Below are 26,531 nucleotides of genomic sequence, written 5' to 3'. Positions count from 1 at the left end.
TGCTCCCCTCTGCCCCTCCCTTTTGGGAAGAAAGAACTCGGTGTGGGTGGACGCCTGGCAGCTGGCAGACGCTCTCCTGTGAGCCACCGGTAGCAGGGGGCAGGGTGGAGGTGGCAGCCCACGCGGGCAGTTTTGATCTTATTTCCTGTTCCGAACAGCTCAAGTAAGAGGGATCTTTTGTCTTTGTTCGGAAGGTAGGGATGAGGAACAGCTTTTAATTTCTTGTTTAGTTGCTGTTCAGTTGCTAAGTTGTGGCCGACTCTGCGACCCCCTGCATGCCAGGCTTCCCTGTCTTTCACCGTCTCTCTGGAGTTTCATACGTGGGTATATTTTCTGAGCAAGGAGTGAAGCTGCATCAGGGTCTTAACCAGCTGAGCTGGTCCCCTTATCCCCGCTTTGCCCCCAGTTTCCCACATCCTCGCGTGCCCTGTGATATCTATGGAGTGAATGAATGGAGTGGTTTCTGCCTGCCAGAGCGCCCTCAGGACAGACTTCTGCTTGTCCTCTCACCCTCTGCCCTGCAGTGCAGGTCGGTCAGCTCTCTCCACCCTCCCCAGCCCCCTACCCCGCTCCTTCTACCCAAGGCATATGCTGGCACACTGGCCTTTTCTAATAGCTGTTTCCTGGTGTCATAACTTGACTGTCCCAAATGTCCCCCGGAGCATCCCTGCGTGGCCACCTCTCCGCCACCCCCAGCCCTGTGGCATGTGTGACTCTGGAGACCAGTGAACAGTCCCCATCAACAGGGCTGTCATTGTTCCCTGACCCATGCCGTGCAGATGGGGACAGAGCCCCTCTATGCAGGCAGGATTTCCTGGGCTGGCAGCCCTCTCTGCACAGCCCAAAGAGTGCCCCCTTCTGCCTGGTGACTCACAGTCTCTTCTGCAACCCGGCGCCTCATCCTGCCTGATTTGCATCTTTATTTACTGTCATTGCAGTAAAATGCACATAACATAAAATTAACCATTTTAACAATCTTCAAGTGGCAGTTCGGTAGCACTCAGTATCCGGACAGTATTGTGTAGTCCTCACGATTGTCCATTTCTAGAACTTGATCATCATCCCAAACAGAAACTCTGTGCCCATTAAATGGTATCTCTCCATTCCCCTGTTTCCTCAGCTCCTGGGAAACTCTTCTGGTTTCTGTCTCCAGGAATTTGCCTATTCTAGGTACCTTATAAAGTGGAATCATACAGCGTTTGTCCTTTTGTGTCTGGCTTATATAAGCATGTTTTCAGGGTTCATCCATGTTATAGCATGTATCAGAATTTCATGCCTTTTTGTGGCTGAGTTCCATGGTTCCGTAAGTACAGTCTATATTTCATTCATCCATTCATCTGGTGATGGACACCTGGGTTGTTTCTGCCTTTGGGGTGTTGTGAATAATGTTGCTATCAACACTGGTGTTCAGATACCTGAATCTCTGCTTTCAGTTCTTTGGGGAGTATGCCTGGGAATAGAACTGCTAGATCGTATGATAATTCTGGGTTTAACTTTTCGAGGAGCTACCAAACTGTTTTCTGCAGCAGCTGCATATTCTATGTTGCAACGTATATTTTAAAAAAATTCTTAATTTGGGGGACTTCCCTGGTGGTCCAGTGCTTGAGAGTCTACATGCCAGTGCAGGGGACATGGGTTCAATCCCTGGCCCAGGAAGATCCCACATGCCCATGAGCCACAGCCACTGAGGCCATACCCCTAGAGTCCATTCTCTGTGGTAAGAGATGTCACCGCTGTGAGAAACCCAGGCGCTGCATCTAGAGCATGGCCCCTGCTCGCTGCAGCTGGTGAAGGCCCATGTGCAGCAGTGAAGACCCAGCACCGCCGAAAATAAATGAAGGGTTTTTAAAAAATGAAACAAACAAACAAAAATTCTTAATTTTTAACTATAAAAACAATGCATGTTTGTTAAAAAAAAAAAACTTCAAAGGATGCAGAGATGCATGAAGTAATCAGCAAACCCCTCGTGCAACCCTACCTCTTAGACAACTGCTCCTTAGTGCTGGGCGTGTATTCACTCGGTGGCCTCCCTGTGCATTTCAAATATATAAGCATACACTCTGACATTTCGACAAAATTACTACAGGGGACACCTGGCCCTGCCACTTGGTTTTTTCGTGTCATCTGGCCCTGAAGGTCTCTGCTGCCCGCCTCTCCATTCTTCGGAGGCACCTGTGTCGTGTTCGGTTCCTGGGTATCCCACAAACCCTCTGCACTCACAGCTTTGCACACACGGGCAACCGCCTCACCAGATGGGAGATGCATGCTGACCTTGGCACTGGGAAGGCCGTGCCACCCCAAATCACCTTCCCCATCAGTCTTGGCTTTCCCTCAGTTGCTCTACACTGGAGGCAGCTAAAAGAGCTGAGCTGCAAGCTGCTTGGTGAAGGAGGGCCACCCACCTGCCCTTCTCGAGCTGCAGCCTGGCCAGGCACGTCCTCCCCTCTGGGAATTCCGGGAGTCAGCCTCCTCTGAAGTGAGGAAGTAACTTAGAACTGGGCAGAGAAGTGAGCTGCGTGGAAGTGACTTGTGCATGTTTGTCCGGGCTCTAGTAACGTGGGGTGGGCGGGGTTTCTCTTTGGGGCCCCGAGGAGGAGCCTGCGGGGCCATCAAGGCATGCAGTCCCCTCCCACACTTGGCAGGGCCCGGCCGAGGCCCGACAAGAGGCCACCTTTCAAGCCAACGACCAGCTTGCCTTTTGCCAGCACCTTTTTCTGCAGAGCCCCAGGCAGCTGGTGGGAGAGTACAAAGAGGCCTGGAAAATCCATAAACTGCATCATCAGCCTCTGCATCTTGGCCGCTTGACTCTGTTTATTGCTTCCTGTCCCCGAAAGCCCTTTCCAAACAGACGGGCTTTGAGGGGGGTGAGCTGGACCTGGTGGGTGGCCTGCCCCTGCCAGACGTCAGGGAGCAGGCGGCTTCCCTAAACAAGCCGGCTCCTTTCCAATTCTCTCTGCCACCCCCAAGGGAACAGGGGTTGTCTAAGAGCACGAGAGGGCCCCCCAGAGGAGGGCCATCTCCCCAGACGGCTGTTTTCTTTCTAATTGACAAAGGATAGGGGTCTCATTTCTACCAATTTCCTTGAGGGCCTGGAGGTTAAGTTCTAATGAGGTGCAGGAGGGGAGCAGGGTAAATCCTTAGCCTCTGACTGACCCCTGCAAGGTAGGGAGGGGAGCAGGGGTCTGTTCCTCAGGATCTAGGGATGAATGGTTCTTTTCCAAGGCCCCCAGGGCTCACTGAAAGCCGTTTTCCTTTTCCAAGGACGCTGAGGCTCACTGAAAGCCGTTTTATTCTTACTTGTATTACATTTTTGCGGGGGCGGGGGGGGGGGTGGCGCGCTCAGCTTGAAGGATCTTAGTTCCCCAGCCAGGGATTGAACCTGCGCCCCCAGCAGTGAAAGCACAGCGTCCTAACCACTGGACCACTGGAGAGTTCCCTGTGTTGTGTTAACTTTTTAAAGACAGATTTCTCCCTGTCAACGGACTTTCCTCTCTTCCTCTCTCCTCCCCAGCCTTCATCCTCCCTGTCCCAAAGTTAACTAATTCGCTTCTCTGCCTTTCCCACTCTGCTGGTGGCGGAGATGTGACTCTTGCAGGGAAGAGATGCCACCTCAAAACATTTACCTGGATATTCATGGTGGGGGGCACCCTGGAGGGCTGTTTGCTGTGCTTTCCTGGATTCTGGGAGACGCTCACGTGGTTGGAGGAGGGATGCTGTGTTTTGGAAGAGGGGTGTATAGGGAGGTGGTCTCCCCGAGCTGGGGCTGCCCCTCCAAGCCGGATGTGGGGAGAGTTGTCCCCTTCCGACCTGGGGTTCCTGCTGTGCTGGGGTCAGAGGCCCGAGATCCGCATCTTCCCCTCTGCTGCCTGTCTGCATCCTCCCGGCCTTAGAAGCCCCGATGTACCCCTGCTGGATGGACGGCTTCCCTGGTGGCTCAGATGGTAAAGAACCTGCGGGCAGTGCAGGAGACCAGGATTCAATCCCTGGGTCGGGAAGATCCCCTGGAGGAGGGCATGGCAACCCACTCCAGTATTCTTGCCTGGAGAATCCCATGGACAGAGGAGCCTGGCGGGCTGCAGTCCATGGGGCCACAAAGAGTCAGACACAACTGGGCGGCTAGCACTTTCACCCCTGCTGGAAGGCCTCTCTGATTGAAAAAGCCGAGGGAATGAGTGAGCCTGTGCTGTCTGTGTGGACCCACCGTGTCTGAGGGCCGTGGGTCGACTTGTACTTTTCCACAGGGGCCGGGCCATCTCAGCCAACTTTCCACGTGGGACCTCTGTGTGTCTGAGCCTGTGCTTCTGGTTGTGCAATTCTGAGCCTGCCCCACCCTCCCTGCTCCTTCCTGAAAGTGAAATGCTACAGTCCTTGCTCAAGAACAAAGGCCCAGAGCTCAGCCCTGCATGTTAATTATTTTCAAGCGTGGCCACTTCCTCCTGCCGGGGCCTGACTCACTCACTGCTGCCCAGGGTGGTTGGGATGGAAACCCAACTTGAAGAGCCCAGAGCCACACAGGGGGGCCCTGCTGGGTGTGGGAGCCGGCCCTCAACCCCTGCGGGAGGGGACGCCTGTGGCAGGCAGGCCATGCCCGCTCCGCTCCGAGCTGCGGGCCACCCCCTTGTTTCCTGTCTTCCCGCTCGCGGCCAGTGCATGTAGTGCTTCTCTCTTGCTCCAGGGTGACGCCACATTCCTTCTGGAGCCCCAGTTTCCCCCTTTGCCCCGTGAAGAGATCAGAGGCTCCCCGTTACAAGTGGGGTGACAGTGTAGTGAGTGCTTGGGGACCTGGGCTCTGGGGTAGCATCCGGAGCCCCCCACTTCCTGGCTGTGGGGCTCGGGCAGGTTATCCGCAGGATAGCCTACCTCGTCGGGCTGCGGCGAGGATGTGGTGGAGGTGGAGTGCCCAGCACAGTGCCAGGTAAACCCCTGCTCTCGAGCACAGGCCCAGCCTAGAGCCTGGCCGAATGGAGAGGGCTCTCCCAGCCCTGGAAACCGTCAAGTGCCATGCACACGGAAAACACCATCGTTTGGGGGCAGTCAGCACATTCAGAGTGAGAGAATGATCTATTTTTAAGGGCTGGGATCAGCAGTCGTGGGCTACAGTTCACAGATGTTTCCCACTGGGCAAGCCGGCTTTTCACTCTTGCCTTTCCTGTCAATCTTTCCTCTCTTTTCTCCACTCTTGCCTTTCCTCTCAATCTTTCCTTTGCACACACACATGGGCTCCCCCTCCACAGAGGTCGCTTGAATCTGAAATCATCCCGTGTCTGTGGGCTCCTGGTCTGATAACCCCCGTGGCGCCTCTGTCAAGGATTGATAAACCTCGAAGGATAAGTCAGTTATGTTTGCCAGCAGCCAGCAGTGCTTGAGCACTGGCTGAATACTGCGTGGTGTTTCTACAGTGCACATCGAGGCGCCACAGGACTAGGGGATGTCCAGCTGCTTTTGAAAGGTCCCAGTGACGGCTGGACTTGCTGCCCCACTGTTGCCTCGCACCCGTTAAAGTCTGGCTGGCATGCAATCCACTTGTAGGCTGGGGCCATTCTGGCTACGGCCTCTCTCCCACCCAGCCCTCACGCCCATCCTCTGCTGGGAGAAGGGGTCCACACATCCCTGGCTGTCAGCTCCTCGGGAGGGACAGAGCGGCTGCGAGTTTGGCCTTGTGGGGCAATTTGGCAGAGCCTTTGTTTGATGACTGTTGATCAAGCCCAGGTGTGCAGACCTAATGTTTACAGAATCCTGCTTGACTCAGGATGGAATGAAGAAAATAGATATTCAGGGGAGTAGGGAGGTGGCACTGGATAATCCAAAAGCCATTTGTTTAGGGCTTGGAGCCAGAGATAAGTAAGGTGCTTTTGCAGATCTCCCTAAATCAGCCACACAGGAATTCTTTTTAATGTGTGCTTGCAGTGTACATTGGTGGCTCCAGGGACTGAACAGTCCATGAAACTCAGCTCAAACAGCTGTGGACCATCTGGAGACTCAGGGCAGACACGGAGGATGCCAAGAATGAAAGGGATCTTGGAGATCCATGCCCATTTTTCAGACAGGAATCTGAAAGCAAGGTCACTTGGTTGGTTTGTGATGGAACTGAGATCAGAATCCAGGGCTCCAAACTGTAAGGGAATGGTCCTCACACTCTCCTGGTCATTAGAATGATCTGGGGATCCTGTGAATATGCAGATTCCCAGGCTGTCTCCCCAGAAATTCTGATTTAATAGTGAGGTGGAGAATATGTGTTCTTCGCAAACCGCTCAGAAGGCTCTGGTGAAGGTGGTCTCCGCCATCCTCTGAGATACGTTGCTCTAAAGCAAAGGGCATTTGCTTCTTAGACTGATAGAGAAGTACCTTTGCGTTTCCCAGAGCCATGTGAGCAGGTCAGCAGCAGTGCAGGGAACAGGTGGAGATGCACACAGCTCTGGGTAAACCCAGGCTTGAAAGCTGGTAGCAAGTAACTGGTGTGTCAGAAGACGTGACAGGCTCACGCTCACTCTCCTCTAAGGGCATGCCATCTGGATGTGGTGTGGTCCTGGGCAGCCTTTAGGTCACACGCGCCTTCTTGTCCCTGTCTGCACACTGGCTCTGATCATGGTAGAAGGTAATGATCTGCAGGACTGGATTACTGTGAGGATTAGCGTGAGGCACGGAAGCCCAGCCCAGCACCCGGTCAATGTCAGGCTCCCTCTTTACTAATTGCTGGGGGAGAGAGGCAGGGCAGGCCTCTGCCTAATGTCTTCATAGAATGGGCTTCTGCTGGGGATTTCCTCTGAGGACAGGCATTCTAATTCTGCAGCTTCAGAAAGGGGACAGGTCCTTCCAGCCCCAGGGTCCCCAGGATGCAGCCACCCCCTTCTGCAGAGCAGCCGTCATAGTGGTACCTAGCATGGGGGTGCCTTTCTCTGGCACCCCTCTCGCGCCCCCCACTCCCACTCATGTCCTTGCATCTCTGGGAAGTTTCAGTGATGGGTGAGGTCAGACTGAATAGGGTCTTGCTTCTCTCCATTTTCTGAAAATGGAGACTGAGGCCCTCTGAGGCAAAGAAGGCTGGTTCTGTGACCCCTGCCCCTGCCTGTGCGAGGGCCAGAGCTCCCAGCCCCAGCGGGCTGAGGTCCATGCCTGGACTCCCTTCCAGGAGCCGGTCCTGCAGGGAACCAGGAAGCCGCTGCCTCGGCCGGGGCGTGCCACTTCCCTGTCTTGTTCTGGGCAGATTTGCTGCCGAGCAGGTCAGCCCGACCTCCCTCTCACCATCGGTGCACCTGATGCCGTGCAAGCCGTGCTGGGCATAGCTGAGGAAGAGAGGAGGGCCTCATCTGGCCCCGCTGTCAGCCTGGAGGAGGGAGGGGCTTGCAGGGTGGGGCCGTGGGAAGGCTGAGGGTGCGTGCGCTCAGGGCACCTTACCGTGTATGTGTGTCTAGGACAGCGTAGCTGGAAAAACACAGCTTCCGAGTTGGGCGAAGAGAGGAGCGGATGGCGTGCTGGGCTGCGGGGAGAGTTCGGGGAAACCTAAAAGAGTGTGGCCTCACGGTTGTGGCACCGTCCCACCAGTGAATGCTTTGCGGGAGCTGGTGTGTGCAGCACACTCAGGCGTGTGAGCTGTGCGTTGGTGTGCTGGGTGCACACACACACAGGGGAGAGTGCTGACCCAGGAGGCCATGATCTGGGTTCAGATCCCAGCTCTGTGGCCACTGAGCTTGGACCTTGGGCAGCACACACACACGCCGTCTGGCAGGGAGAACATGGCCTTTCCTCCTGCCTTCCTAACCCTGGCGTCTCCGGAGGGCATGTGTGGGCCTGCGGGTACATGGCCTGGAGCCAGCGTGGGTCAGGGACGGCCGGCAGCTGGCCTCTGGGCGCCCCGCCGAGGCGGGTGGGAGCGAGGGGAGGGGGCTGCCTGCGGCTGGGAGAGGAGCTGGTCCAGTAATGGCTCTAAACAATCCCATCTGCCGCCCGGGCCGCTGGAATTTCTGACGGTGTCCGCTGCCCGCCGAGGGGGCCATGGCTCTCCCCCTGCAGCTGCCGCCTGCTCTTTTGAAGCCGGGCCCTCCCCAGGCCTCTGCTCCCCTGCCCTGGGCCTGCATTCCTTGGCTTCCGGAGGCGCACTTCTGAGAAGGGCCTGGTTCGGGGGGCCTGTGCTCCCGCTGTCCAGCCCAGGCCCTCTGCAGGGGGCATAGGACCCGCCCGCCCCAGCAGCAGTGGGAGGCCCCACACAGGGCTCCCGGAGCACCCCAGCCCTGAGCAGCGCCTTCTGCTGCACGCTCCCCTGCCCCCACAATCAGGACCGGGTTCAGGATCACGACCCCGGGTCTGACTCCGAGGCCAGGCTCTGGAAACAGACCCTCTTATGTGCCCCGAGAATGAGCACACGTGATGTCCCACAGGATCAGGGGGTACACACGCGAGGACATGCGCTCAGAGCAGTCCCGCCCACCCAGGCAGCGGGGACCGGGGTGGAAGCTGGGCTCCGCCCAAGGTGAGGCTCACCCTGAACCGCTGCACTCTTACCCCAGACTCAGCACCGGTAAAAGCCAGCATGTGGTTTTCCCTCCACCAGGAGCTTCCTGGCTAGACCCTGCCCTGTGCTGCCCCCAGGGAAGGGGGCCCACACTGCGGTCTGACCTCTGAAACGACTGCGGCATCAGCCATGACCTTGCCCCGGAGGGAACCGTTGGACTCCCTGCAGCTCCACCAGGAGGTGGGCGGCACCCTTACCTGGAAGCGGGGCTCAGGGGAGCGTGTGGGAGCAGCCTGGTTCCCACTGAGGCAGGACTGGGGGGCTTGCCCAGAAAGTCCGGGCAGGAAGGACTGGGTTGGGATGTGAAGGATTACAAAAGTTTTAAATCCCTGGAGGCTCTGCGGTTTGCTTTTTTCTTAAGACTTTTCCCTATCATCATTCACTGTTTGTTTGGTTTAGTTTTTTAAAATCAGAGAACAGTGTAAGGCAGGGGTTCAGAAGAGCATGGACTCTGGGGACAGATTGTTTGGATTCACATTTTGGCTCTGTCACTGACTCTGACCCCACATAAGTTATTTAAACTCTCCTAGTCTTCAGCAGTCTTCATTTGGGCTTCCGAGGTAGCGCTAGTGGTAAAGACCTTGCCTGCCAGTACAGGAGATGTAGAAGATGGCAATTCGATCCCTGGGTTGGGAAGATCCCCTGGAGGAGGGCATGGCAACCCACTCCAGGATTCTTGCCTGGAGAATCCCATGGACAGAGGAGCCTGGTGGGCCACAGTCCATGGGGTTGCAGAGAGTCGGACACAACCGAAACGACTTAGCACAGCACACACAGTCTCAGCTTATCTGTAAGATGAGTATAATAATTGCTTTACTGTGGGACTTTGATAAGATCATGCATGCCACATGCTTGGAAAATGGCAATAGTAAGCATGCACAGATATTTACTATAACAGTTATTAAAAAGTAAGTCATATCCATTGTAGACAATATGTATGTGAAAAAGGAACAGAGAAAATCACTGCAGTGCCACCACTTTGATATTCTTTATTTGCTTATTTTACTTATCTATTATTTATGGCTGTGCTGGGTCTTCATTTCTGCGTGGAGGCCTTCTCTAGTTGCGGCTAGTGGGGGCGACTCTGGTTGCAGTGCGTTGGCTTCTCCTTGCAGTGGCTTCTCTTGTTGCAGAGCATGGGCTCTGGGCGCACGGGCCTTAGTAATTGTGGTGCCTGCGCTCAGCAGTTGCGGTTCCGGGGCTCTAGAGCACTGGCTCAGCAGTTACGAAGCATGAGCCTAGTTGTCCCACTGATGTGGGATCCTCCTGGACAGACCAGGGATCAAACTCGTGTCCCCCGTGTCGGCAGGCGGACTCTTCAACACGGAGCCACCAGGGAAACCCTCTGCCTATTTTATTTTTAAATCAATGAGCATGAATAAAAATTTAAAACATACCAAAGGATTTACAGCAAAAGTTTCCTTGATCTGTCTCTTGTGACCTAATTCTCCCCAGTGAAAGCCCATGTTAGCGATTTCTTAAGAATTTCTTTTGGAGCCCACTCCCTCACCCTCTCCATATGTACAGACATGCTTGTGTGCTAAGTCACTTCAGTCATGTTGGACTCTGCGACACTGTAGCCCGCCAGGCTCCTCTGTCCATGGGATTCTCTGGGCAAGAATACTGAAGTGGGTAGCCATGCCCTCCTCCAGGGGATCTTCCTGACCCCGGGATGAAACCTGGGTCTCCTGCATTGCAGGCAGGGTGGCTTAGATGGTTAAGGGTCTGCCTGCAATGCAGGAGACCCAAGTTCTATCCCTAAGTTAGGAAGATCCCCTGGAGAAGGAAATGGGAACCCACTGCAGTATTCTTGCCCAGAGAATCCCATGGACAGAGGAGCCTGGTGGGCTACAGTCCTTGGGGTCACAGAGTCAGATATGACTGAGCGACTAACACTTTCTTTACCACTAGTGCCGCCTGGGAAGCCCGTGTATAGACGTACACATACCATAAGGCAGTAGAGGACAGAGGATACACTTCCTGTTCTGAGCCTTGCATTGTTCCCCTAAGCAGTAGATCTTGGGCACAGAGATACCTCACTTTTGTTTACCATTGTATGGTGGTGGTGGTGGTTTAGTCAATAAACTGTGTCTGACTTTCGTGACTCCATGGACTGTAGCCTGCTGGGCTCCTCTGTCCAGGGGAATTCTCCAGGCAAGAATACTGGAGTGGGTTGCCATTTCTTCCTGACCCAGGAATCAAACCCGGGTCTCCTGCATTGCAGGCAGGTTCTTTACCGACTGAGCTACGAGGGAAGCCATTAAATATGTTATGCGGATCCCACAGAAATGGAATTCATGGATCAGTGGGGGAGGGGTGTGAAGTGTGTGGGAGTGTGGGGAGGAGGGCCCTCTGCTGCTCTGAACACCCCTCCCTACTCTTGGCTCCTTGGCATGTGCAGATCCTGAATTGTGTGGCATCACTGACCGATCACCTATCCCAGGGGCCCAGAGGCATCTCTCGTTCCTGCCCAGACCTCGGGGCTCAGCCCCAGCCCTTGCAGACCCAGCCTGTAGAGGGGCCTCCTCCTGCCTGAAGGGGAAGCCTGGGGAGGGGCAGCTGGCCCCTCTTTCCCGAAGAGCTGGCCCTGGGCCAGCATGAGCTCACGCCTGGAGCCAGCCCAGCCTCACTGCCTTGCACCTGAGCTGGCTGCCAGCTCCCCTTTCTCCAAGCTTGGGCCGCTGCACTTGGTCCCAGGCACAGACACATTCCTGCCAGCCCAGAGGGGCTCCCCAAGGCTGCAACCCCTGGGTGGGGCCCCGGGGAGCAGCCTCCCCTCTGTCCACTGAGGGCGGATCTCCTCTCCTCCTCGGCACCTGGGTTGAGTGTCTTGGCTGAGCTGATGGCGTTTGTTGATGGAGAGAGGGACTGTTATGGAAATAGTCCCGACCAGTTCAGGTGGAGATGGAAAGCATTTGGTTGCCCAGGCAACAGACAACCTTGGCAGAGTGGAAAAAAGGTTTATGTAAGGAAATTGCTGTGGTTCCCTCTCCTCTGGTAAGCTTTGCCTGCAGACTCCTTCCTCCCTTCTTCCCTGGACACCGGGACAGCGCCAGGGGCAGCTCTGCCCCGTGAGGACTCCACTCCGCTCACAGTTGCTGAGTTCTTGCCGGGGGCCTGGCCCTGTGCATGGCTCTGCAGATACAGAGGGCGGTCAGGCCTGACTGTGTGAGACTGTCAGATCTGGAGTCAGATCTCCTGGGTTCACATGCCATTTTGGCCACTGGGCTGTGTGACCTTAAGCAAGTTCCTCAACTCCTCTGTGCCTCACTTTTCTCTCTATAAAGTAGAAGTAGCATTGGTAGCATGTACCTTTCAGGGCTATAGCGGGGATGAAAAGGCATTAGCTTGCATAAGGCACTTGGAATAGTGGTTGGTGCATAAAGAAGCAGGTGGTAAGTGCTGTATTATCATCATTGCTATTACCACCATCATTCTACCAAGATGAGCCAAGCAAACGACAGGTCACTCGTGCCCGGGGTGGGTGGGCTTCATCTTGAATCTTTTCAACTGGAAGGCAGAGTTGACTTCTTGGCCCTTTGACAGTGGCCAAGCCCAATGTTTGGGCCTCAGAAACAAACATGAACAACGGTGTCCTTAGAACTGAGGCTCTGGGGCCAATCCTTTCATAGGGGAGGGACTTTATTAAAGTCTTTGAAACGTCTCACCCTCATTTTTTTTTCTTCCATAGATTTTTAAAAATTTTATTTATTTGGTTAGTTATTTTTGGCTGTTTCGGGTCTTTGCTGCCGCGCACAGGCTTTCTCTACCTGCAGCCGCCTGGCCGCTGCTCACGGTGGTACCCAGGCTTCTCCTGAATTCCCTTGGTTTCGGAGCACAGGCTCTGGGTGCGCACGTTTAAGTAGTTGTGGCCCACCGGCTTAGTGGCCCCTTGGCATGTAGGATCTTCCCAGACCAGGAATGGAACTGGTGTCCCCTGCATTTCAAGGCAGACTCTTAACCACTGGACCACCAGGGAAGCCCCTCCTATAGATTTTTAAAAGATATTTTGGGGGGAGGCAGATTATTTTTTTCCTGCCCCAGCCTTAGATTGGACTGAATGGTGGGGATGGCCCAGACAGGTGAGTGGCTAACCCGAGGCCACACAGCCAGGCATGGCAGAACTGTCTCTCCCTGTCTTCCCGCACCTCTTCCGCTCAGGTCCAGCCAGGCCACTGTTTCCGATGAGTGTGCCCGAGGGTCCCCCCTGCCCCTTCCTGACACCCCCTCCCCCGGGAGCGGGCACAGGTGTGGCTCCCCAGCAACTCCGCGCGGCTCGGCTGGGGAAAGAGGCTGGCTTTGTTGCGGGCCCAGCAGCTGGGGCCGTTTGAGTTTCCATTAAGCTGTTTCCGCGCCTTGGGCGGGAGCAGGAGGCTCGGCATTTAAAGGTCACCCGGCTTTTGAAGCTGCAGTGACATTAATAGCTTGGGAAGAAAACAAGCCTGTACGGGGCGGAGGACAAGGCGCCTCTGTCAGGGCCGCCACCCCCCGCCCTGCGCCGGGCACTCACACGCACACACACACACACACACACACACTCTTGGACACTCACACACACTCGGATACTCACACACAGCCCCTGACAGCCTCTCTCTGTCTCTTGTCCCCCCCCTTCCTTTCTCCCCCTTTGGGGCCTCTCCAGCTCAGAAGCCAAGAAGCTCAGGCAGACTTCCCTGCGCCCTGCCCCCGCCACGTCCGAGGTGACAATTGCACAGGGAGACAGATGCCCCAGGCCCGGCGGTCTCTCCCTGAACGCAGCCGTCACCCACTTGAGGTTCCCGCAGGACCAGCATCCCAGGGGTCATATGACCTCATTCTGGCCCTGCTGGCCTTTGCAGCCTGGATTCCTAATGAGACAAAATAAGCCTGGGCCTGGTCTTCTCATACGGGAAATGGAACAGCTGGCAAGCAGGGTGTACCTTGCGTGCCAGTTCTAATCACTCGGTGGTGGCTTGTCCAGAGCACCGGGTTGAACAGGCTTCTGAGGCCGTGCGGGTTGCAGAGGACAATGCCTCGATGGATTAGTGATGTCTGCCTCGGATGCCGGGTAGGAGTGAGTGGCATGTGTGCCTTCTGTTTCCCACCTTGAGAATAAATTGGCCTGAAACCCTCCCTGTCTTGTATTCTGAGACCCCTGGGGCGGCGGGGGGCTCCCATCCCCTTTAATCATGAGCGAGTGGGGCGGGTGGCCTGGTCCCTGGGGAGAAGCCACTCTGCGTTTCCTTTCTTGTGAGCAGCTCTGGCCTGAGCCCTCGGACCCCACCTAGTGGCCTGGCACGGCTGTGCCGCTGGGCTGGGCCCAGAGCTTATTAGGCAAGAAGGGACAGCGCGTCCCTCTGACGGCTGCGATCACAGCAGCTCAGACAGATCACAAGATCTGGCCTGTCCCTTGGCCCTGGGGGTTTTCAGAGAGGAGAGCTGGGGGCGTGCAGGGACACTGCCGGCCTCGGGTAGTCGCTCCAAAACGACAGAAGAATCAGTGGGGGGCGTGGGAGTGGGGGTTGATGCAGAACAGCGCTGGCCCCGGGGCCTCCGGCCTCCCAGCTCTGCACCTCCTCCCGAGGACTCCTGTGCTAAGCGCCACCTTTTGGGGTTGAGTCCTGGCCCTCCCAGAAGGCAGTAGAATTTGATTCAGGTCTTGGAGGGGGGTCGACCTCCTGCCCTCCGGAACTGTCGTTGGCTTGGAAAGACTGGCCTGCCATCAGCCTGGTGTGCCAGGGAGGAGGCCCTCAGGCCAAGTGGTGGGGGCGCAGGTACCTGAACTGCGTCTTGGGGATGCCCTGGCCTCGGTCGCTTCGTCCGTGAGGTGGGGCAATACTGCACACCCTGTGTAAGTGACAGGTTTGCTGTGAGTGCTAAATGAAAATGTAGAGAACGGGCTTTGGAAATGAAGAAAGCACCCCGTCCCCACCATTGCGATGAGCTGGGGGAGGAAGGCGGGACGAGAACCCACAGGTGCTGCACTCCCAACCTCTTTCTGTCCTGTCTTTACTGGCCGCCTGATAAGTTATGTTGGAGCTGCTGTTGGACATCCGTGTGGAGGCAGCAGGTCGGCCATGCAGGTGTGGGGGTGAAGGGTGTATTCCTGGGAGACGTCGCGGCAAGAGAAATCTGGGAGGCAGCATTCAGCGTGTTGTCGATGTTCAGTCGCTCAGCTGTGTCCGACTCTTTGCGACCCCATGCACCGCAGCAGACCAGGCCTCCCTGTCCCCCACCGTCTCTCAGAGTTTGCCCAAGTTCACATCCATTGCATTGGTGATGCCATCGCATCCTCTGACGCCCTCTTCTCCTTCTGCCCTCAATCTTTCCCAGCATCAGGGACTTTCCAGTTTGGCATGTAGATGGTATTTAATGATGTGGGACTAGATAAGATCACTCAAGGTGTAATTGTAGCTCTGGAAAAGGGCCATGACCTGGGCCGGAGGTCACATCATCCTGTCTCGTCAGGTGCTCCCTATGTTCAGTTACCTCTGTAAGTTCTATCACAAGCACCCCTTCCACGGAGGTGTTATCTCAACTTTGACAGGAGGAAGCCGAGGTTTAGAGAAGTGAAGTGATTTGTCAAAGTCACACAGCTTTTCCAGGACCAGGCAGAACTGGGACTGGGATTCTGGCTCCTGGACTCTCCCCTTCCCCAAGTGGGCCCTACCTGGCCCTGCAGGAGACTTGCTGGGATGACCTTGGGCGAAGTCAGGAGAATGACTCTCGGGCGGCTGGCCCACCTCCCTGGGCCAGGCCTGGAGTGACTCAGGCCTTGGCTGTCTGCACACGCTTGGAGGGAAGCTTGGCTGCCTGCCGCCCCTGCCAGGCCTGGGTTCCTCTCTGGGGAGGTTGGACGGCCTGGCTTCCCAGGGCCTGGGGGAGGACAGGTGTGGGGTTCTGCCTCCGAGTCCCCAGGTTGCTCACAAGCTGTGAGTTCAGGCAATCTTTTGAGCCTGCCTCCAAGGTGTCTAACGGGCTTGGCAGGTTTGATTCACTTCCTTTTTCAGCAGTCAGGAGTTATCGCCCTCTGTTTCCCTGCCAGTGCCCTGTAGCCAAGATTCAGAGAGGTGGAGGAGTGATTTCCTCAAGGTCAAGGAGCTGGTTCTGGGGTGGAGCCAGAAGACCCCCTCCCTGCACCCACCCCCAGAGCTGTCTGGGTCCCCTTTCCTGTGTGGAACGGTAGTCTGGCTGGGCCCAGTCTCCTGAGCCTTTCTGAGGCTCTGGGGCTCTTAGATTTGCAAGCCTGACTTGGCGTTTTGGGCTCTTAGGACGTGAGTGCCTAATTTTGGCCTCTTTACATGCTGGCTGTGTGGCTTTGTGCAAGTTACCTGACTTCTCTGAATTGGTTTCCATAGCTATGAAACGGGGATGATAACATCTGTCTCTGGAGTTGTAAAAGATTACACGTGAAAGCACTGGCCTGAGCTTGTGACCCTGTCTCCTGCCTTAATTTTTCCATGTGTTTTAAGTGGCTTTTCATTTCAGCTGTGCTGGTTGCGGACGGCAGCCTGGCATGGATGACTCTGACCCGAGGACAGTCCTTCTCCTTGCTCCCAGCCACGCTGGCCAAGCCCCAGTCCTGACCTCAGCTTCTGCATTTGAGCTCAGTGAGGGGCGGGGGGCGGGTGGTGGTGCCCTGAGAAGGGGGAGCTCTCACATCCTCGCCTGTGTTAATTAAAGGCATCCTGGTTTGGGAAGTCCATGGGTCCTTGCAGAATCCTGTGAAAATGGCATTTCTGCACATCACATCCTGTTTCCCTGTGTTTTCCATTACTGTTTCGGAGCCACCTTCTCCTCATCCACGGAAACACCCTTTGATGGAAAAGCTGAGGCTTTGCCACTTCTCGCACTATGTCTTGGGCATCTCCTCTGGTCTTGGGTCTCATCTCTTCATCTGTAATGTGGAGCAGCCTATGGGGCTGGCTTAGAGTTGTCGGCTTGTTTACATGTCGGGGCAGACACACAAAAATGCTCTTTTTCAAGGCTTTACACCGGGGGTAAATGGAAGTGGCTGCTGGGACTGTGGGATCTCCAGCTGCTCAGGGAAGCCCTGCATCCCCGAGGGCTGCGAGGATCGGGATCGCCTTCCTGAGGGCTGACAGAATTCTGGGGGTTGATACCCAGATGCAGGGGAAGGCTCCCCTCGAAGCCCCTACCCCCATCGGCTCCGGGATCACTTGGCTGGGATGCCAACCGCCCCTGGCTCTGTGCCAGCCTGCTGGGGCAGTAGCAACGACAGTCATGCAGCTAACCACTTTCCAGGCAGCGTGCTCGGGATCATCCTGTTAATTCTCATTGAAGCCCCACTTGTATAGGTGAGGTCCTGGGCACAGAGAGGAGAGGGTGCATGGACGAGGTCCCGCCGCTGGAGTGGCAGAGAGGAGGGGTGCAGCCTGGGGCTGAATCGGGGCACTTACTTAAATAGTAGGAGGGTGAGAATGCCTCATGGGGGCTTCCCGACACTGAAGCCCAGAGGCCGAGCGACCTGTCAGGAGGGCTGCTGATGGGGAAAACATGGTCCCCGTCATCTCCCTTCTTCCTCTGTCGGGGTGGATCAGGTCCTGGCCTCTTTCTTCAAGGTACTGCCTTTTGGCAACGTGGGAACTGGGTCCCTCAATCTCTCTTGCAAATTACTCGAGGGGGAGGCTGAAGGTGGCTTTGCTCCAGAGGCATTAGCACCAGGCACTGACCCCTATGTGTGATGACACCAGATAGCAGACTGGCAGTCCTGGTCTGCCACCCCGGCTCCCGGGGCACTGGCTTCTGGGGCCTCCTGGCCCTCGGGCCCTCGTTGAAAGCCTCAGGGCACGTTTCCTGAACCCAGGACAGACAGCCACCAGGGTGGAGCCCCACTTTGGAGGACGTTTTGGCAGCGTCCCCTGACCTTCAGTGTGTCGGGGTGATGGGAGGCGTGGCTGTGGGGCACCGGGGTGTCCGAAGCTGGCCGTGGGAGGCCACGTCATACTTGGCTGCCTTCCTTGTTCTCATGACAGATTTCTTGGACTGGCCGTTTGAGGTCATGCCTCTGCGCTTCCTCGTGAGATGGCTTTGGCCTCTCTGATCTGTGATTTGCTCATCTAGGCAAGAAGTGGGGTGGAGGAGGCTGGATAATAAATCATACTTAACTCAGTCATCAGACTCCTACTCAGGCATTAAAAATCATGAAGTAGATCTCTGTGCTCTGACATAAGGAGATGGCTACAATCAATTATTAAGTGGAAAAAAACAAGTTGCATAGTAGAATTTATGGTTTGATCACATTTGAGTAAAGTGAATTCATGCATGTGGTAGGACACGCGTAGAGAAAAGTATCTAGGTGTAGGTGTGTGCTGTGGTGTTCTCAGTGGCTTCAGTCGTGTCCGACTCTTTGCGGTCCGTCGACTGTAGCCCACCAGGCTCCTCTGTCCATGGAATTTTCCAGGCAAAAACACTGGAGTGGGTTGCCATGCCCTCCTCCAGGGGATCTTCCCAACCCAGGGATTGAACCCACATTCTTTACAGCTGAGCCACCGGGGAAGCCCAGATATAGAGTGTTAACTGGTTTTCTCTGCGGGTGGGAGGCGATGATAGTTCTGTAACATCAGTGTCCGGAGGCTGCCTGGGGCCCATGTGCTTCTAGATTTGAATACAGCCCGCTTCCCTGGAACTAGGCAGACACCCACCCAGCAAGTCCCAGAACAGGAGACCCAGACAATTTCCACATCCCTCGGAGGAGGTGGAGATCTGAAGGAATAAAAATCTCAGCACGGGGGCACTGGAAGGGCTAAGGGGACTGTATGATTTCATTTTACCTGTGAGAGGACTGACCTAAAGAAGGTGCCAGTGGCAGGGATGGGTCTTCTGAACTTGTGGTGAGGGAGGGCACTTCCACTGCCCCTTTCACACCCTCTGTTCTAGTTTTCTTTCCATCATCAATTAACTGTCGAGATCATGGCAAGGAAGAGCCTCGCACTGTTTTGCTCACACTGGCGTTTATCTATCAGCTGTTAGGATGATGACCTAACATTAGAGAAGTCTTAGGAATATCCTTTGATGCAACAGTCCCTTAAAATAAAGCTGGCACTTTTCTACAATTAGCAAAATTACCGTACATCCTGGGATAAGCCTAAGAAAAGTCAGAACTTGATGGTTTTAGACACATTCAACACTCAGTTGACGGCACTAACAGAAATGTGACCTTGGTAGTGATTGACACCCTGGTTCTGAGTGGGCTGCACAGTGTTCTGCCGCAAGTTTCAAGGAGGTCTGTGCAAAACGGGAGGTGCGATGGTGGGGCCCTGAGGGTGGGAGGTGAGGCAAGTAGAGACTGGATGGGGCTGGAGACCAGAGCGGGGCACCGCCAATGCAGAAGCAAGGCTGGGGAGTGTGCTTAACAGTTGAGACCAGTGGCTGAGGGGCTGCAGGAAGAAGTAAAAGTGTGAGTCACTCAGTCACGTCCGACCCTTTGTGACCCCATGGACTGTAGCTCTGTCCATGGGATTCTCCAGACAAGAATTCTGGAGTGGGTTGCCATTCCCTTCTCTAGGGGATCTTTCCAACCCAGGGATTGAACCCCCGTCTCTGGCATTGCAGGCAGATTCTTTACCACCAGGGAAGCCCCTCAGGGGCCACAGTCCTGGGTTCAAATCCCCACCGTCTCCACTTTCTCAGGTCTGTGCCTCAGTTTTCCCATCTGCATAAGGGGGATCTAAGCACCCACCTCATAGTGGTGTCACGAGTTAACCGACAGGAAAATATGTAGGATGTGAGTGAAGTGAAGTCGCTCAGTCGTGTCCGACTCTTTGTGACCCCATGGAATGTAGCCTACCAGGTTCCTCCATCCATGGGATTTTCCAGGCAAGAGTACTGGAGTGGGTTACCATTTCCTTCTCCAGGAGGTCTTCCTGACCCAGGGATTGAACCCAGGTCTCCTACATTGTAGGCAGACGCTTTACCATCTGAGCCACCTAAGCCCTTGTTAATTGGAAAAGAGCTATAGCTGTGTAACTACCATAGGTGGAGAGAAAGCAGAAAGAAGCAGTTCTCCCCAGGGCGTGGTCCTGGGGTGGGGAATCGCCCTAACCTCCTTGTTTACCACCCCGAGCTGGAGTGGGTTGCGTTCCCGCTGACTCTGTCTCCCTCAGTTTCAGGTGGGATGGTCCGTGGAGCCGGCCCCAGGATGCTCCCCGGGTGTGGATGACCGAGCCGCCAGCCTCCTACGGATGCCGCGCCCCAGTCTTCTGACCCGGGGACCCCGCCCGGCGCGGGCCTGAGCTTCCGAGCAGCCACGGCGCAGGGACCCGGGGGAAGGAGCTCAGCGCCGGCGGGAAACATTCTCCCCCAGCGACTGGGCAAGATGACCAGCCTGTTCCGCCGGAGCAGCGGCGGCGGGGGCGGCGGGGGCGCGGCGGGCGCTCGCGGGGCCGGGGCCGGCGCGGCCGCCTCGCAGGAGCTCAACAACAGCCGGCCGGCCCGCCAGGTGCGCCGCCTCGAGTTCAACCAGGCCATGGATGACTTCACCACCATGTTCCCTAACATGGACTACGACATCATCGAGTGCGTGCTGCGCGCCAACAGCGGCGCCGTGGACGCCACCATCGACCAGCTGCTGCAGATGAACCTGGAGGCGGGCGGGGGCGGTGTCTACGAGGACAGCTCCGACTCAGAGGACAGCATACCCCCAGAGGTAGGGGCACGGCCCCGATTGATCCTTCAGCAGGAGCTCCAGCTACTTGTTTGAACCTCTTAGAGGACTTGAGTTATACTCCTGCCTGGGTTCCACCTCAGGAAACTGGTACCCAAGTCAGCCCAGTGGCCTTGGTTTCCGGGCAAAAATCAGGCAGCACCTTCTCAGAGCTGTGCCAGGCACTTGCTAGCCCCTGAGTCAGGGGTCATCAGAGTCAAGGAGATTGTTCAAAATGTAGACACGTGGGTCCCACCCCAAAATACCGAATCCCCTCTCCGGGCTGGTGCTGTCTGGTCTGTATGTTTGGATTCTTGCTGCTAAGTCGCGTCAGTCATGTCCGACTCTGTGCGACCCTATGGAAAGCAGCCCTCCAGGCTCCTCTGTCCACAGGCTTCTCCAGGCAAGAACACTGGAGTGGGCTGCCATTGGAGTCTTGGGGTATCCACTTAGGCCAGCGCAGAGTCTCCGCCCTCATCAGAGTTCACGGTCCCGGGAGGACTGGAGGTAGATGTCCAGCAGTGGCAGTCCACAGGAGTGAGTGCTCAGATGGGGAGAATGGAGGAAGCAGAGAGGAAGAGATGGCTGCCCAGAGGAGGGGTGAAGAAGAGGCAAAGGTGTGCAGACAGAGCGAATGGCTTGTGCAGAGGCGGAATAGAGCAGGAGCCCTTAGGAGCTGGTGGCAGGGCCTCTGTCAGGTTCCTCGAGTGAGCAGAGAGCAGGAGGCCTTGCAGCTGAAAAGGAGGGAGAATGTTCTAGAGCAGCAGGAACCACGGGAGATGGGTGACACATCAGACTTGCGAGCTCAGTTCGTTTGCCGGAGGCATGAGGGATACTCAAGCAGTTGTTTCCTTTCTCCAGGGAGGTGGCTGGGGGAGAAGGGACCCACCCACCGCCTTGGCCCACCTGCTGGGTGTGGCCAAGCCTCCGTGAGTTCACATCTGGCCTCCCATCCTTGGTAGGACCTGCAGCCCTGGGCCCAGAAGGGGCACCCGGAGTCTTTGAGAAGAGGGTCACTGCCTGCAGGGGAACCTGGCATGTGTAGCCATGGATAAGACGGGACGACCCAGCAGAATGGATTCAGCTCTGCTCTTCACTGAGTCCCAGCCTGGGCCAGGCATCATCCTATCTGCTTTAGATGTATCATCACTTCAAACCTTCACACACTTCATGAGGTGGCATTATTATTATCCCGTTTACAGTGAGAAACCTAGACCTTGATGTGGCCTCAGAGTCCTTCTGGACACAGACCTGCATGTGGCCGTTCTCCATCAATCAGAGTCATCCTGCTGGGCAAAGCCCCCTCGCTCTTCCTCCTATTGGGGTGCTGCCTGGGCGTTCTCTCTCTGGGTAGAGGAGAAACTCTGTGGGCAGTGACATCTGGCTCGTCCCTGTGCCACCTGCAGCACCCAGGACAGTCATTGTACATAGCAGGTGCTTGGGGAGTGTTTGTTGTAAGACTAAATGTTGCTGCTGTCTTTGCACAGCTTTCTTTAGTCTCTTTTCCTGGGAGAGCACACCTTGGCTCTCCCTGGATCAGCCAGTGGGTCCTCTTTGCGAAGAGGAGGGGTGTGTGTGTGTGTGTTTGCAGATACCGCCTTTAATTGTGAACTGGAAGGAAAGTTCTCTGCAAACACTGACCCCTTCCACAGTCTCATTTGTCCTGACAGTCTGGCAGGTAGGATAGTGTTTCCCCCCTTGTTCACAGCACCCACAGCCCCAAGACCCTCTGTAAAAGTCCCCTGATGCCCTCGATAGGCCTGCGCTGTGTGTGCTTCTGTTTTTCTAAGTATCTGGCTTTCCAGATGGAGCCCCTTCTCAGCAGCCCCCTTGGCTGTTTCCCCAGCTCTCGTCTTTGGAGCTCTGCGTGGGCCCATCGGCAGGCGGTTCCTGAGCCAGCGGAAAGTGTTGCGGAAAATTTATGAGCAGCAGCTGGGCTGACAATAACTGCTGACTGGAAAAAGCCCCCTCTCTGGGGGCTGATGAATGGTGGGCTGGTCTGAGGGGTATCCTCGCCACAGAGAAATGTCTCCCGTCAGATAAATGGCCTGGACCTTGGCCCCCAGAGCACCTGGCAGGCATCCATCACCCACACAGGGCTAAGCCGGGAGGCCAGGGAACCAGAAACTTCAGCACCTTTAGAGCCAGAAGGACAACCTCACTGTGGCTCTCATGGCATTGCGGGGGAAGGGGAGGCCAGAAGCACGACTGGGGTTACTTCTCCCCGAAGACTGGGGGTCAGCCTTTCCGGAGTGTGCCTGGCCTGCTCTCTGCCTTCTGGCTTCATCCTGCTCCAGGAGCCTCTGATGGGCATCTGGTTCTTGGAGCCCCCGGAGGCCGCGCTCAGGGGCTGGAGCGGCTGAGGAGAGAGACCTCACCGCCCCCTCCTGTGCGGCGGCCCGAGGGGCAACTGCTGCAGGCCTCAGTCAGAGGGACCCCCAGCAGCTTCCCTCTGGGAACAGTCTTACGGAACTCGCCCCTCTTCACCCGTCTGACTCAGACCGGCTTCAGTGGGGCCAGGCCAGGCCGGCCACTGAGGGGCGGCGGTGGGGTTGGCTGGCGGCCCCAGCTTGGAGCCCCGTCCCTTAGAGCTGTGGTCTGCCAGGGACCAGGACTGGATCTTACGGTGCTCTCGCTAGCTCTCCTTTTCTTGTGGAAATTCGGGGTAAGGAGAGCAGTGGCCCGAAAGGCAGCTACCGTCTTTTTTTTTTTTTTTTTTCCAGCAAAAGCATCTGTTTAAATACTTTCCGCCTCAAAGGAAAGAACGTTAGTGCATTCCAGAGCAGGAGGCCTCCTTGGGTCAGGCTGGCTGGGTGTGTACGAAGCGTGGCAGTGTGTGCGCGATGGTGGTATGGTGGTGAGCACAGACGCCGCCCGAAACATGAGGCAATGTGTGTATGTGTGCATGCATGCTTGCTCACCCAGGCTCCCGCCCGCCGTGGTATCCCTGTTGAGACTGGGGGCCCGAGAGTGGCTGGGCGAGGCCAGGGGCGTGCAGAGGCGTCTTAGTGGTGACTTCTGCAGACTCACTTTGGATTCCGATTTGGGGCCAGTTGACAGGCTCCGAGCCATTTATGTGTCCTTTGGTCTTGGAGGTGAGATAGGCGCAGAGCTGGGGAAGGGCTGGGGCGGGGACTGTGTGACCTGGGCTTTCCTCTGGCTCCAGACTCCTCTGGAGAAGGGTTCAGATCAGCCCGTACAGCAGGAGCCTGGCCTTTGCCCAGCATTTGGTTTCGCTTGCCCCCTTTCTCTGGCTCCTGGATGAGGAGAGGAATCCATGATGAAGGGTCTGGGCTCTCACTTTGCTGGTCTCTGCCCTGAGAATCCAACCTGGGTGTGCTGGCATTGTGTCCAAAGGAGAGACTCCTGCTGTAGACCCCACATCCAAGTTACAGACTCAGTTCTAGAAACAGTGTGTGGCTTTTGCCGTGTTCATCAGTCAGCCTGTGCCTCAGTTTCCTCATCTGTAAAATGAGGGTGATGATCCATATCCTACTCTGCCAAGTTGTTTGGGCTTAAGGTGAGTTAATCAATGGGGAAATTCTTTGAGAGGATAGGAATGATGTTAAAGCCATTTACCAAAAGTAACACATGAACAGAAGAGTTCACAAGGCCCAAGCAGGCAGCTCAGTGAAGTTTCATCAGCACTAGGATCAGGAAGCATCAGCAGAGCCTGGAATGCCCCTTCTCAGCCTCCCCATCCCCAGAGGTCACACTGCTCCAGCTGCGATCCCTGTGAAGTTGTTTTGCCTGGTTTTGAACCTTCCTTGGATGGCTCTGAGCATTCCTCCGGGGACATGTGCGTTCACGTCTGCTGTGTGTGTTGGAATCGTGGGCTCAGAGGTAGCCTATGTGCTGAGTGCCAGTGCAGGAAGCCAGACAGTTCTGCAGAGCAGTGGTTGTATCACTTTCCACTCCCACCAGCAGTAGCGGAATTCCCTGACTACACATCCTCGCCCACGCTTGATGTTTTGTCTACATGTTATTTCAGTTCAAGGAAGGGTTGTTAATATTTCTTTCTTTCTTGTCTCTGATGCAGATTTTGGAGAGGACCTTGGAACCCGATAGCTCTGATGAGGAGCCCCCGCCTGTGTACTCCCCACCTGCCTACCACATGCACGTGTTGGACAGGCCTTACCCACTGGCTCCCCCCACTCCACCTCCCCGGTAAGAATCTCCCCCCAGAGTGCAAGGCAAGGGGCAGGAGGACCGGGGTTGGGATTGAGTACAAGCCCAGAGGGCAGCTTGGCTGGGTCCCTCCGTATTCCACCCAGAACAGGCTTCTACTGCAGCAAAACACATTTTAGCTAGAACCCAAGGAGAATTTTCAAGCTCTAAGGATTCCAAGAACAGACATCCACTGAATTCATACTCTGGGCTAGGCGCTATGCTGAATGCCGGGCAGGACACAGAGTTAAACAAGGCTCAGCCTTCACTTTCTGGGAGTTTATAGTTGAGGGAGATGCAGAGTGGGAATGACAGACACCTGGAAGGTGTACTGACGCTTCCCCTCCTGTGCCCATGGCAGACATCACTAATTGATCACCGTGCTCTTGCTGGCTCAGGTAAGACGGAACCTCAGAATCCACTGCAACACAGGGCTCACTCCCAGTCATCAGTAATCAATGACGTGGATATTTGAGGTTCTAGGGAGATTGTGGGGATTTTTAAGCAGTAGGAACAAGTAAGTCTCTTTTTCTAGGGTAATCTGATAATCGGAAGCAGACAGTAGACTGCTATGTGCCTGGAGACTTTTTCCAAGTCAGGGACTCTGTAATTTAGAAGTTTAAAATGAAGCTGGTCTCTGAAGTGCTTGTATTACTGGACTCTGCACTTGAGGTGGGGCTTCTGGTATCCTTGCCTGGGAAATCCCATGGACAGAGGAGCCTGGCAGCCTGCAGTCCACGGGGTCACAAAGAGTCGGACATGACTGATCGACTAACACACTTTCCCTGGTGGCTCAGATGGTAAAGAATTTGCCTGCCAATGCAGAAGACTCGGGTTCGATCCCTGGGTCGGGAAGATCCCCTGAAGAAGGAAATGGCAACCCACTCCAGTATTCTTGCCTGGAGAATCTCATGGACAGAGGAGCCTGGCAGGCTGCAGCCCATGGGGTTGCAGAGTTGGATATGACTTAGCGACTACACAACAACAGCAGGCATTTGAGGTGGCTGTTGGAGCCCAGGCCTCTCTTTGTCCTGGAGCTGCTCATCCTGAGAATGACTGAGGCCTGGGATGGGGAAGGGAGGGGGGACATGATAGGACAGGAGACTTGCTCCGATGGATCTTGCCTTCTGGGGATCCTGGGAGTCCCAGGCAGTAGTAGTGGAAAACTTTGTGGTCATACAGGCATAGCTAACAATAACAACTCCCATTATTAAGCCCCCTTCAAATGCCAGAAAATGGCAAGGTTCTTTACCTGTACCACAGCTTTCAAACCATCTAACAACTTGTGAGGTAGGCACTGGTGTTGTCCCCATTTTATAGATGAGGAAACTGAGCCCCAGAGAGGTTTCAGAACTTCCCTAAGACCACAGAGCTGGAACCTGAACCCAGGTCATTCTGACTCCAGAGCCAATAAATGCCATCCCCTGCTGTGTCCTGTCATCCCCTAATGAGAAAAACCTCTGTGATTGTAGCTCAGGGAGCGGATAGTGGCCTGTGAAGTTGTTGGGAGTAGGGAGCATTGTTTGAAGTCAGGGACAGAAGCAGAGCTGAGGCTGTAATGAGGGAGGCATAAGTGGATAGTCTGGGTGAAATCTTGGTAGGACTTGCAGCCCAGGATGGGTCACGATGCCCAGGGCTAAATGATTTTCCTTTGACATTTTTTTAAATATTCCAAGATGCTTTTGCAAAAAAGAAAAAAATAGTTCAGTTTCTATTAGGCAGAATAGTTCTACCTGTTTTTCAGAAGGGAAAACTTAGCCCATCAGAGACAGCATCCCACTGTAAACTGGCACGGATATCCTAGCTGCATCCTTCTCTCCCTCCCCGGGTATCATCGGTGGAGGAGGGCAGAGGTCATGCAGCCTGTTGATAGGAGCCCCAGTGGGGGACAGAGCGACCTCCGCACTAGACCAAGGCTCTGGAAGCCTCACTCACACCCTGTGACTTTGGACGAGCCACTGCCCTTGCCTGAAGTTCAGGGGCCTGACCTGGACAGGAAGGCTTTGCTGGGCTGGGGGTGGATTCAGGGAAGAGAGCCTGTGAGCTGTGGAGTCAGATGAGGCCATGTTCTCCCCACCTCCCCCTCCCTCAGCCGTCTAACTCCTGATTCTCGAGGTGCCTTTGGCTCGCTGCTTACCCTCTCTGGGCTCCATTTGCCTCATCTGTGAAATGGGAACACTCATCCCCGTCTCAGCACTCTGGTGAGGGTTG

At 55.5% G+C, this 26,531-nt stretch overlaps 1 protein-coding gene and 1 non-coding gene across 3 annotated transcripts in view; one reads left to right on the top strand and one right to left on the bottom strand.

Annotated features, from left to right (window-relative positions):
• Positions 1 to 26,531, top strand: part of CUEDC1 (CUE domain containing 1) — an 85,409-nt gene that overhangs the window by 44,082 nt on the left and 14,796 nt on the right. For both annotated transcript variants that reach the window (XM_061142607.1, XM_061142608.1), the window contains 2 exons: positions 19,615 to 20,156; positions 24,193 to 24,320. In XM_061142607.1, coding sequence (XP_060998590.1) covers positions 19,827 to 20,156; positions 24,193 to 24,320 — 458 coding nt within the window. In that variant the 5' untranslated portion in view covers positions 19,615 to 19,826. Of the gene's footprint in view, positions 1 to 19,614; positions 20,157 to 24,192; positions 24,321 to 26,531 lie in introns of those variants that run through there.
• On the bottom strand, positions 3,359 to 3,431 carry TRNAE-UUC (transfer RNA glutamic acid (anticodon UUC)). The gene has a single exon. It is a non-coding gene; the product is annotated as a tRNA-Glu (tRNA).

The sequence above is a fragment of the Dama dama genome, chromosome 5 (genome assembly GCF_033118175.1).
Source record: "Dama dama isolate Ldn47 chromosome 5, ASM3311817v1, whole genome shotgun sequence".
In the NCBI taxonomy this organism is placed as follows: Eukaryota; Metazoa; Chordata; class Mammalia; order Artiodactyla; family Cervidae; genus Dama; species Dama dama.
Note: the sequence above shows the minus strand (reverse complement) of the source record. Positions and strands in the feature narration are given on the sequence as shown.